The sequence below is a fragment of the Myotis daubentonii genome, chromosome 3, assembly GCF_963259705.1.
Source record: "Myotis daubentonii chromosome 3, mMyoDau2.1, whole genome shotgun sequence".
Taxonomy (NCBI): Eukaryota; Metazoa; Chordata; class Mammalia; order Chiroptera; family Vespertilionidae; genus Myotis; species Myotis daubentonii.
This window is the reverse complement of record NC_081842.1, coordinates 33,704,672-33,716,892: the sequence shown is the minus strand read 5'-3', so window position 1 is coordinate 33,716,892 and position 12,221 is coordinate 33,704,672. Positions and strand designations below refer to the sequence as shown.

Sequence of the window (12,221 nt, the reverse complement as noted above, 5' to 3'; positions counted from 1 at the left end):
TATAGTTAAATGGTGTTCAGTAATTCTAGTTGAAACTTTCAAAAATATCAAGAAAATATTCACAGGGAGTCGAGTTCTCAAACTTGTGGGATGAATTCATGACCAGGTTGAATTTATTATTTCAGCTCTACCCACATAATTAAGGACTTGTGTTTTGTTTGGCACTGAATCCTCTGAGATTTATCTCAACCCTGAGCTACATTCAAAGTCAATGGGATCTGCACACTTGAATAATACCTGGGAGGAACAAGACAAGAATCAGACACATTTATGACAACATTTTTTCACAATTCAGGCAAAGCATACTCAGCAGAGAGAGGTGAATTGTTATAGGCTGTCTCTAAGATCTCTCAATCAGGACCACAACAAAATGACTAAATGATAGTCTCTAAAGGGCAATGTCTCCTCTGCCTCTCTCCTCATAGATCTTTCATTGTTATGCATATGGTGCAGGGATAGGACTGGTTTCTATACTAAAGATTTCATATCTATTAGCATTGAGATATCTGTTTATAGCTTGCTAAAGAAAGCATTTTGTAATGGAAGTCTGGGGAAAAAAATAGTATAAAAGTCTATTGTTACAATTTTTAGAATATAAAACTCCCTTCGGTCTGCTTACCAGAGAAGACACAGTGAGACAGATGGAGACAATGGGGAAGCGAATCTTGCCAATACTGGATTTTATTAGAAGCACCCAATTGAATGTAGGTATATGAGTTTTTTTATATTTTTCCAATGTACAATATTAAATAATTCTAGAATTATGGAAAGCTTATGCTGCAAATAGTGCAAGTATTGAGGGATTTTAGAAACGTTCACAGTAAATCTTATTTGCAAAACAAACCTAAGTTTAGCTAATGATTTTATTCCTTTTATCTTTAAAAATATTTTACAATGCTATGCTTTGCAATTTTAAACATTTACTAGGTAGTGTCTCTTTAAAGAGCCCTTTCTTATGTCTTCCTGATATCTACTTCAAGTTTTCAGTGAATTTCTCATTTCAACTCAATAACAAAATTTTAGCAAAAACAATATTTTCCCTATTTCACAAATTGAGCTATTGCATATAACCATCTTGTTACCTACCCAGAATTCAGCTGGCACCACCACCCCACAGTAATAAACTCAGCTTTACTCAATATTGCCAATTGCTTTTTTGTATACCTTTGTATATCTAATTCCTTTCTCTGCTCCAAGAAAAGTATGCCCTTTCTACTTTCAGTCTTAACAAAACAAGCTCTAAATTACGCTGTGGTAATTTACAAAATATAAGGTATAAAAGGAATTTCTCATTAATAGCCTGTAAAGGCAGATCCCTCTTTTTTAATATAGTCCTCCCCCTCTAGCCACGGTTTAGCTCTGATCAACCATGATTGAAAAATATTGAATGGAACATTCCGGAAATAAACAATTCATAAGTTTTAAATTGCACATTGTTCTGAGTACCTCACTCTCTTCACATAGGCATTGTATCATCTCATGCCATTACAAAATGGATGAGTACAATACTATAAGATATTTTAAGAGAGAAAGACCACATTCACATAATTTTTATTACCATACTAGCGGCCTAGTGCATGGATTTGTGCACATTGAAAGGAAAATAATTAGAAGAAATATTTTAATATTGCTATTTGCCCTTTCTCTGTAATGGAAGGGTCAGAGCCACAGCTAGTCGCCGTCTACAGGGAAATCAGTGGGGTGATCAGGCTCCTGCTCACACCCACCAAGGCCTGGGGCTGCCCACTCACCTGCTCCACCATCCCACTGCGGTCCTGCTCTCATTGGGACCCATCGTGGCCAGCAGCACCTCCACTGCCACCCGCTGCCAGTACCATGTAGCTGATGCCTGCCATGTTCTGCGCTGTCCCCTGGTGGTCAGTGCTCATCATAACCAGTGGTTAAACTTCTGGTCAACAGCCCGCCCGAGGGGACAATTTGTATATTAAGCTTTTATTATATAGGATGTTGTTATAATTGCTCTATTTTAATGGTAATAATTGTTATTAATCTCTACTGTACCTAATTCATAAATTAAACCTTATCTCATATATATATATATATATATATATATATATATATATATATATATATGGAAAAACAGTTTACATAGGGCTCAATGCTATCCATGGGGTTTTAGACATCCATTGGGGGTCTTGGAAAGAATTTTCCTGAGGATAAGGAGGGACTACTGTATTTTTCAAAAGGCCTGTACCTTGGAAATTTTAAAGAATTTTCTTTTTGTGAGTTTTGTATTATATAATTGACTAGAGGCCCGGTGCACAAAAATTTGTGCACTCGGGGGGGAGGGGGGTCCCTCAGCCCGGCCTGTGCCCTCTCGCAGTGTGGGACCCCTCGGGAGATAACGACCTGCTGGCTTCGGCCTGCTCCCGGGTGGCAGAGGGCAGGCCCAATCCCTAGGTGCAGCCCCTGGTCAGGCTCAGAGCAGGGCTGATTGGGGAGTTGGGGCGCCGCCCCCTGTCATGCACAGAGCAGGGAGATTGGGAGGTTGTGATGCCACCCTTAGTCACGATCAGGGTAGGGCCGATTGGGGGGTTGGGTCACCATCCCCTGTCACACTCAAGGCAGGGTCAATGGGGAGGTTGCGGCGCCACCCCCTGTCATGCACAGAGCAGGGCCAATCAGGGGGTTGGGACACTGCCCCCTGTCACTCACAGAGCAGGGCCCATCGGGGTATTGGGGCTCTGTACCCTGTCACGCACAGAGCAGGGCAAATCAGGGGGTTGGGGCGCTGCCCCCTGTCATGCACAGAGTAGGGGAGATAGGGGAGTTGGGGCACCACCCCCTGTCACACACAGAGCAGGGCCCATCAGGGGGTTGGGGCACCGCCCTCTATCACCCACAGAGCAGGGCTGATCAGGGGGTTGGGGTGCCGCCACTCTCACACTCAGGGCAGGGCCGATGGGGAGGTTATGGCTCTACCCCATCACACACAGAGCAGGGCCCAAGGGCGTGGGGGGTGGGGAGCTCCCCCCTATCAGGCACAGAGCAGGGCTGATCAGGGGGTTGGGGCGCCTTCCCCTGTCACGAACAGAGCAGGATGGATAGGGAGGTTGTGGCCCCACCCGCTGTCACACACAGAGCCACAGGGCGATCAGGGGGTTTGGGCGCTGCCCCCTGTCACGCTGATCCCGGTGCTGGGAGGCCTCTCAGCTCCACTGATCCCAGTGCTGGGAGGCATATTACCCTTTTACTGTGTAGGTTAGAGGCCTGGTGCATGGGTGGGGCTTGCTGGTTTGCCCTGAAGGGTGTCCTGGATCAGGGTGGAGGTCCCCACTGGGGTGCCTGGCCAGCCTGGGTGAGGGGATGATGGCTGTTTGCAGCTGGTCACACACCCTTCAGGGTGGGGGTCCCCACTGGGGTGCCTGGCCAGTCTGGGTGAGGGGCTGAGGGCTGTTTTCAGGCTGAGAGTGACTGAAGTTCCCAACCACTCCTTTTTTTTTTTTTTTTTTTTTTTTTTTTAATTCTGGGCAAGCTTTAGCTTGAGGCTTGGTCCAGCTCTTAGGCCTCCGCGGCTGCATATAATGTTGCGAATCTGCTGGCTGAAGTCCGGCGGTATTTGTTACAATGTTTGAAACTGCAGGCTCAGAGGCCTGCAGCCGCAGGCGGGGAAAGTTGGTTTCCTCCGTCACTGAGGCAAGCAAGCCTCATGTTCGTTTCAAGCTGCCTGGCTGCTGGCCACCATCTTGGCTGACAGCTAATTTGCATATCTCGCTGATTAGCCAATGAAAAGGGTAGCGGTCATACGTCAATTACCATGTTTCTCTTTTATTAGTGTAGATTCAATGTTCTTGCAAGGGGAGCCAAGGGGGTCATGACAAACAGCTTAACATCTATTCAGCATTTTAGAAAAGCTATAAAATCTCTAATGTATTTGCATGATTTGTAATTCTAAGCATTACAAATACAAAAGCACATTTTTACTGATTTTTCCTGGCTCCCACGACTGTGTTACACCCAATTATCTCCTCTCTGTTTCTATTAATAAGAAATCCATCTCTGTCTCAGTCATCTCGGGCTGTCATAACAAAATACCACAGACTGGGTGGCTTAAACAGCAGAAATTTATTTTCTCACAGTTCCAGAGGCTAGAAATCCAAGGTCAGGATGCCAGCATGGTCAAATTCTGATGAAGGCCCCCTCCTAGTTGGCAGTAGGCTACTTTTTGCTATCCTCACATGGCAGAGAGCAAACCATCTGATATATCTTCCTATAATAGCAATAATCCCAACATGAGGGCCCCCAACCCATGACTTCATCTCATTACCTCCCAAAGGCCCCCTCTCCAAATACCATCACACTGGGGGATAAGGCTTCAACATGGGAATTTTGGGTGGACACAAACGTTCGGTTTATAGCACTCTCACTGGCTCCACTACAAATTTTGGGTCTTATTCTCCAATTCACCCTCTGTCACAACCTCCTCCAGATACACACACACACACACACACACACACACACACACACACACACACACCCTTATCATCCTCTCCATCCTAATTAGAGACCCACACTCATCTTCGTTGTCATCATCAGGCCCTTGCAAGCAGGGAAAGTTTTGCTAGCAAGAACCATCACCATGTGACGTGATTTCACCTCATCCACTCATGGTCAGCCTAGTAGAGCCAGTCAGCTGTATGTTGCAGAGGTGATCTGTCTGTGCCCTGGATTTTTTTGAGAGATACCTGCCCCACCTTGTTACTTGTCAGGAAAATGAGCACATCATCTGTTGCCAACTCAGATCTCACAGTGTGTTGTGAATGCTGGTTAGACCTATCTAAGAATTAGGCACCTTTTACATGTTCTTAACTCATTTTCTTCTCACCTTTAAAAGGACATTCTAGCTACTTGGAAATATATATATACATACATCTTATCTAATAAAAGAGAAACCTGGTAATTAGCGTACGACCGCTACCCTTCCTATTGGCTAATCAGGGTGATATGCAAATTAACTGCCAGCCAAGATGGCAGCCAGGCAGCTTGAAACGAACATGAGGCTTGCTTGCTTCAGTGACAGAGGACCCCAACGTTCCCCGCCTGCCTTGCCGGCCTCTGAGCTTGCAGTTTAAGAAACATTGTTACAAATATAGAAGCTAAACAAAACCCCAGAAACCTGCATTCAGCCGGCCAGGATCTCAGAGCTGGAGTTATACATTGTTTCGATTATAGAACCCAAACAAACCAGATACTTGCTTTCAGCAGCAGAGGCCTCAGAGCTGGAGCCAGAGCTAAAGCTGGCCCAGAATAAAAAAGAAAAAAAGAAAAAAGGAGCAGTTGGGAGCTTCAGTCAGCCTGAAAACAGCTCTCAGCCCCTCACCCAGACTGGCCAGGCACCCCAGTGGGGACCCCCACCCTGAAGGGTGTGTGACCAGCTGCAAACAGCCATCATCCCCTCACCCAGGCTGGCCAGGCACCCCAGTGGGGACCTCCACCCTGATCCAGGACACCCTTCAGGGCAAACCAGCCAGCCCCACCCATGCACCAGGCCTCTATTCTTTATAGTAAAAGGGTAATATGCCTCCCAGCACCAGGATCAGCGGAGCCGCGAGGCCTCCCAGCACCGGGATCAGCGGAGCCGAGAGGCCTCCCGGCACCAGGATCAGCGTGACAGGGGGCAGCGCCCAAACCCCCTGATCGCCCTGTGGCTCTGTGTGTGACAGGGGGTGGGGCCACAACCTCCCTATCCACCCTGCTCTGTTCCTGACGAGGGAAGGCACCCCAACCCCTGATCAGCCCTGCTCTGTGCCTGATAGGGGAGAGCTCCCCAACCCCCTGATCACCCTGTGGCTCTGTGTGTGACAGGGTGCAGCACCCCAACCTCCCCCCCCCCCACGGGCCCTGCTCTGTGTGTGACGGGGTAGAGCCATAACCTCCCCATCAGCCCTGCCCTGAATGTGAGAGTTGCAGCAGCCCAACACCCTGATCCGTCCTGCTCTGTGCGTGACAGGGTACGGAACCCCAACCCCCTGATTGGCCCTGCTCTGTGCGTGACAGGGGGTGGCACCGCAACCTCCCCATCGACCCTGCCTTGAGTGTAACAGGGGGCGGTGCCCCAACCCCCCAATCGGCCCTACCCTGAGCGTGGCTGAGGGTGGCATCACAACCTCCCGATCGCCCTGCTCTGTGCATGACAGGGGGTGGCGCCCCAACTCCCCAATCGGCCCTGCTCTGAGCCTGACCAGGGGCTGCACCTAGGGATTGGGCCTGCCCTCTGCCACCCGGGAGCAGGCCTAAGCCAGCAGGTCGTTATCTCCCAAGGGGTCCCAGACTGTGAGAGGGCACAGGCCGGGCTGAGGGACCCCCTCTCCCCCTTGAGTGCACAAATTTTTTTGCACCGGGCCTCTAGTATATATATATACACATATACATGTATATATATTTATATTTATATTTATATTTATATGTATATATTCGTATATATATATATATGTGGATATATATAATATCTTACCTAATAATAGACAAACATGCAAATTGACCATACTTTTGCTACTCCTTAAGCCACACCCATCAGCCAATCAGAGTGGCTATATGCAAATTAACCCAACCAAGATGGTGGCCGGCAGCTACAGAGCTGGAGTGAGCAGGAGGCTTGCTTGCTCCAGTGATGGAGGAAGCCAGCCTGCCGCCGGCTCTGAGCTCCACTCAAAAGCAACAAAGTTTCAATTATAGAAGGTAAATAAACCCTAGATACCTGCTCTCAGCAGGCTGTGGCCACCGAGCTGGAGGGAACAGGAGGCTTACTTGCTCCTGCAATGGAAGAAGCCAAGCTTCCCAGCGGCTGCTGCCTCCTCTCAAGGCAACAAAGTTTCAATTATAGAAGGTAAATAAACCCCAGATACCTGCTTCCAGTCGCCATGGCCACAGAGATGGAGCAAATTAAAAAAAAAAAAAAAAAAAGGAAAGGCTGGGAGCTTCAGTCACCAGGGGGCTTGATCAGTCTGAAACAGCCATCAGCCGCTCACCCAGGCTGTCCAGGCACCCCAGTGGGGACCCCCACCCTGGAGGGGGTGTGGGCAGCCTGATAGCAGCCATCAGCCCCTCACCCAGGCTGTCCAGGCACCCCAGTGGGGAACCCCACCCTGAAGGGGGTTTGGGCAGCCTGCAAACAGCCATCAGCCCTTCACCCAGGCTGGCCAGGCACCCCAGCGGAACCCCCACCCTGATCCAGGACACTCTTCAGGGCAAACCAGTCGGCTCCCACCCGTGGACCAGGCCTCTATCCTATATAATAAAAGTCTAATATGCAAATTGTCCCCATGGGCAGGAGTCCAACCAACCGGGAGTTAGACGTGCGCTGAGCACCAGGGAGCGGCATGGAACATGGCGGGTGCCAGTGACATGGTGCTGGTAGCAGGGGGCAGTGGAGGTGCTGCCGGCCCTGATGGGCCCCGACGAGAGTGGGACTGTGGCGGGATGGTGGAGCAGCTGAAGGGGTGGCTCCAGGCCAAGGCAGGTGTGAGCAGGGGCCCTGATTGCCCTGCTGGAACCCCTCAGATTGGCCCTGATCCCTGGCTGGGCCTAGAGACCCTACCCATGCACAACTTTCGTGCACCAGGCCTCTAGTTTATATAATAAAAGGGTAATATGCAAATTGACCCTAACAGCAGAATGACTGGAAATGACTGGTCACTATGACAAACACTGACCACCAGGGGGCAGATGCTCAATGCAGGAGCTACCCCCTGGTGGTCAGTGCGCTCCCACAGGGGAGCTCTGCTCAGCCACAAGCCAGGCCGATGGCTGCCAGTACAGCGGTGGTGGTGGGAGCCTCTTCTGTCTCCCCACTGGCAAGTGGACATCCCCCGAGGGCTGCCGGGTTGCCAGAGGGATGTCTGACTGCCAGCTTGGGCCTGATCCCCCAGGGAGCGGGCCTAAGCCAGCAGGTGGACATCTTCCAAGGGGTCCCAGACTGCAAGAGGGCATAGGCCAGGCTGAGGGAACCCCCGAGTGCACAAATTTTTGTGCACCAGGCCTCTAGTATAATACATTTTATATATATATATATATATATATACATATATATATATATATATATATATACCTTTATGTGTCAATAATAGAAATTTAAAAGTCATACAGTAATTAAGATTCTTAGCATCTAATTAATAACTCAATATTTTTTAAATGAGTCAGCACCACTTTGCTAGCTGCAAGGAATTTCTGTTTGTTTCTATGGAAAATATAAGTTTTTGAAAGATTTTCTCAAAGAGTTTTAATAGAATCAAAGTGATCCCAAAGATACCCAGGGACCATGAGTATATCCAAATATTGGCCTCTCGATTTCTTATTATATAGCCAATCACAGCTTCATAAAGCAGGACTAAATAAAATTGCTGCAAAGGTAACCTAGCTTAATGAAGCAAGTAATGAGTTGGTGAGTAGAAATTATGCCTGTATGGTATCATTAAATGTGACCCAAACAGCCCTCAACAGTGAGTTTAAGATCCCCTGAGGTCTGTTTTTATCTTGTCAGATATCAAATGTCATCCACTCGAATGCTTAGGCATTGCTTTGTCCTTATTAGCTGTTACCCTACTTTGTGACACCTGTAGATAAAACTTTAGTCCAAGGCAGTGCTCTGGCTGTGTAACCCTAGGACAAGTCATTTAATCTCTGAGCTGTTTTTTTCTCATTTATAAAACAGGCTGATACTGCCCTCACCAGTTTGGCTCAGTGGATAGAATGTCGGCCTATGAACTGAAGGGTCCCAGGTTTGATTCCAATCAAGGGCACATGCCTGGGTTGTGGGCTCGGCCCCCAGGAGGGGCATGCAGGAGGCAGCCAATCAGTGATTCTCTCTCATCATTGATGTTTCTATCTCTCTCTCCCTTTTCCTTCCTCTTTCTGAAATCAATAAATATATATTTAAAAAAAAAACAAACAGACTGATACCTACCAGACCCACCTCATAGAGTTGTTGTGAGACCAAAAGTAAATAATCCATGTTGAAGCACTTTGCAAAGTATTATAAACCAGTAGTCCTGTGCACAAATCCATGTGCCAGTAGCTCTCTGTGGGGCCTGGACACTCTGCGCCCGCTGCCCAGAGGCCCATCCGCAGCCAGGTGTGGAACGCTTGCCTCGTCGCCAGGGCAACAACACAAGCGTCTCCCTCCCTGCCCCCCGTGGCCACTCCATGCCCCCTGCCCAAAGGCCCTCCGCAGCCAGGGTGGAATACTTGCCTCATCGTCATGGCAACAAAGCAAGCATTCCATCAGGCCACTCACACTGCCTGCTCTCAGCGGCCACCCCCACAGGACTGGGGAACTCCGGTGGGGCTGGGAGGACTGGGCATGGCCATCTGGTGACTATGAGCGCCACCATCTTTGTGACGGAGTCATGGTTAATTTGCATATTACCCTTTTATTAGATAGGACTAGAGGCCTGGTGCACGAAATTCATGCACTGGGGGTGGGGGGGAATCCCTCAGCCTGGCCTGTGCCCTCTCACAGTCTGGGACCCCTTGCTCCTTACCGCCCGCCTGCTTGCTGCTCCCTACCACTCGGCTCGCTGCTCCTCAGTGCTGCCACGGAGGTTCCTGCCACCTCCGCTGCACTCACCAGCCATGAGCCCGGCTTCTGGATGAGAAGCACTCCCCCTGAGGGAACTCATTGTACCTCCAGGCTCTGGTTGGTGTGGATCAGTAGTTAGAGTGTCCTCCCACACACCAAAGGGTCATGAGTTCAATTCCAGGTGAGGGCACATACACAGGTTGTGGGTTGCTTGGGCAACTGATCAATGTTTCTCTTTCTCTTTCCCTCTCCCTTCCTCTCTCTCTAGAATCAATGAAAAGAACATATCCTTAGAGGAGGACTTAAAAAGAAAAAAAAAATGCTGGTTTGGTTCAGTGGATAGTGCTTCTGCAGGCAGACTGAAGGGTACCAGGTTGGATTCCAATCAAAGGCATATACCTGGGTTGCCGGCTTAATCCAGGGCCCTGGTTGGGGATTCAGCAAGAGACAACCATTTGATGTCTCTCATATTAGTTTCTGTCTTTCTCCCTCCCTTCCACTCTCTGTAAAAATAAATAAATAAATAAATAAATAAATAAATAAATAAATGCAAAAATGTCCTCAGGTGAGGATTAACCAAAACAAACAAACAAACAAACACCCATTCCCAGTGTGATTATTGAAGGAGCACATGAAGTATTTGTTGAATGAACGGGAAGGGATGAGACTTTGCTTTCTAACTGTTTTAGCAACTCTGCAAGCCAGAGGGTTTATTTTTATTTTTTTAAAATATATTTTATTGATTTTTACAGAGAGGAAGGTAGAGGGATAGAGAGTGAGAAACATTGATGAGAGAGAAACATCATCAGCTGCCTCCTGCACACCCCCTACTGGGGATGTTCCCCCAACAAAGGTACATGCCCTTGACCAGAATTGAACCCGGGACCCCTCAGTCCACAGGCCGATGCTCTATCCACTGAGCCAAACTGGCTAGGGCCAGAGGGTTTATTTTTTATTTTCATTTTTATTGATTGATTATTTTAGAGAGAGGAAGGGAGCGAGAGAAACATCAGTGTGTTGTTCCACTTACTATGCTCTCTTTGGTTGCTTCTTGTCTGTGCCCTGACCAGGGATCCAACCTGCAACCTTGCTGTATCAGGAGGAGGTTCTAACCCACTGCTCAGGGTGCTGCCTGTCAGGGCCCCTCAACAAAATCCCTCTGGTATGCCCTGGCCCCTGCTGTGGGTCAGAGCTCCTCTGCCACAGCAAAGGTTTGGGTTCCATTCTGTCAGGTTTTGGGTTTGATTCCTGGTCCAGGCTGACTGCTGCTCAGCAAGTGACCGAGGACCATTGAAGTCCATGTGCTCTAGTCATTCGGCGGGGACCAGGGGTTCCATGGCTGACTTGGCCGACTCTGATCCCTGCTACCCCCAGTCCTTCATCCAGGGCGACTTCAACTATAAAAGCTACATGGCCTCCAGGTAAGTCACCCTCTCCATGGCTCACCAGGCTTGGTTTCTGCGCAGTTGCCCTGGGAGGTGGATTTCCGGGTTCCCAGGGAGAGCGCCCTCCGATCCAGACTCCCAGGGAGAGCCGGTTGGGGGCTGAGTGCTGGCTGACCTCTGCAGTCGCCCCACCAGCACCGATCTCCCCTGCCTGTGGCCCCGCCCCGCCCTTCGCGATTGCAGATCAGATGGCCGCAGGCAGGCTGCACCCTGGGCCTGCACCTGGTCCCCCGGGTGCAGCTGTGCCTGCGCCCTGCCTCTCCCTTCAAGATCGCAGATCAGGGGACTGCAGGCACAGGGGCACCCAGTGCCGGGGTGCCGCTGTGCCTGGGGCCCCGCCCCTTTTTTCACCATCGCAGATCAGGGGGAGGCAGGCCAGTCGGCACCCCTGGCCTCCGGTCGTCCTACACCCCGGCTCTCTCTTCCTCCGATGGCCATGGCGATCACCGGCACCCCTGCCTGGGGTGTTGCCTGGCCTGCTGAGCTTTCTGATGGCGATCACTGGCTGGGGGGTGGACTGCCTTTGCCCACCCCCCAGCTCTTGCCTGTCACCATTCTTCCATCTTTCCCCTTTTGCCTCCCATCATTGTGCCTATGTATGCAAATTAGCCACCATCTTTGTTGGTGGTTAACTGCCATCTTAACTGGCAGTTAATTTGCATATCGCCCTGATTAGCCAATGGGAAGGGTAGCGGTTGTACACTAATTACCATGTTTCTCTTTTATTAGATAGGATGTTAGAAGTTTGAATCATTTATATTGGTTTTAGTTTGCTTTGACAAAAGAACCATTTTATAGACCTTTCTTTTTCTTTATACAAATTTTGTACTTGGAAATGACATATTCTTCTAAAATGAAGATCATGCAAGTGTCCTGTGGATTTCAATTTTTTTCTTGCATCACTGATGTGCTCAGTGTCACAAAGTTGAGGTACCTTTGTGCTGTGTGTCATAAAGGAAGGATTAGAGCTCTCATCTCCAGCCATGGGGCAGATCTACAGCCCACAGTAGGGCTTCCCAGGGTACATGGATTTTCATCTCTTGCCATGAGGTGGTAGACTCAGTTGGTGAAGGACATTCTAGTATGAGGGAGGTCTCTGTGTCTCAGGCAATGATTCTCCTTACACTCTGACACCTGTCTCCTTCTCTTTAAAAAAATATTTTTATTGATTTCAGAAAGGAAGGGAGAGGGAGAGAGAGAGAGAGAGAGAGAGAGAGAGAGAGAGAGAGAGAGAGAAA

General features: G+C 49.1%; 1 protein-coding gene across 1 annotated transcript in view; it reads left to right on the top strand.

Moving 5' to 3' along the window:
• SPATA16 (spermatogenesis associated 16) overlaps window positions 1–12,221 on the top strand; it is a 213,500-nt gene that overhangs the window by 165,569 nt on the left and 35,710 nt on the right. The window contains 1 exon segment of the mRNA XM_059685975.1: window positions 592–704. Coding sequence (XP_059541958.1) covers window positions 592–704 — 113 coding nt within the window.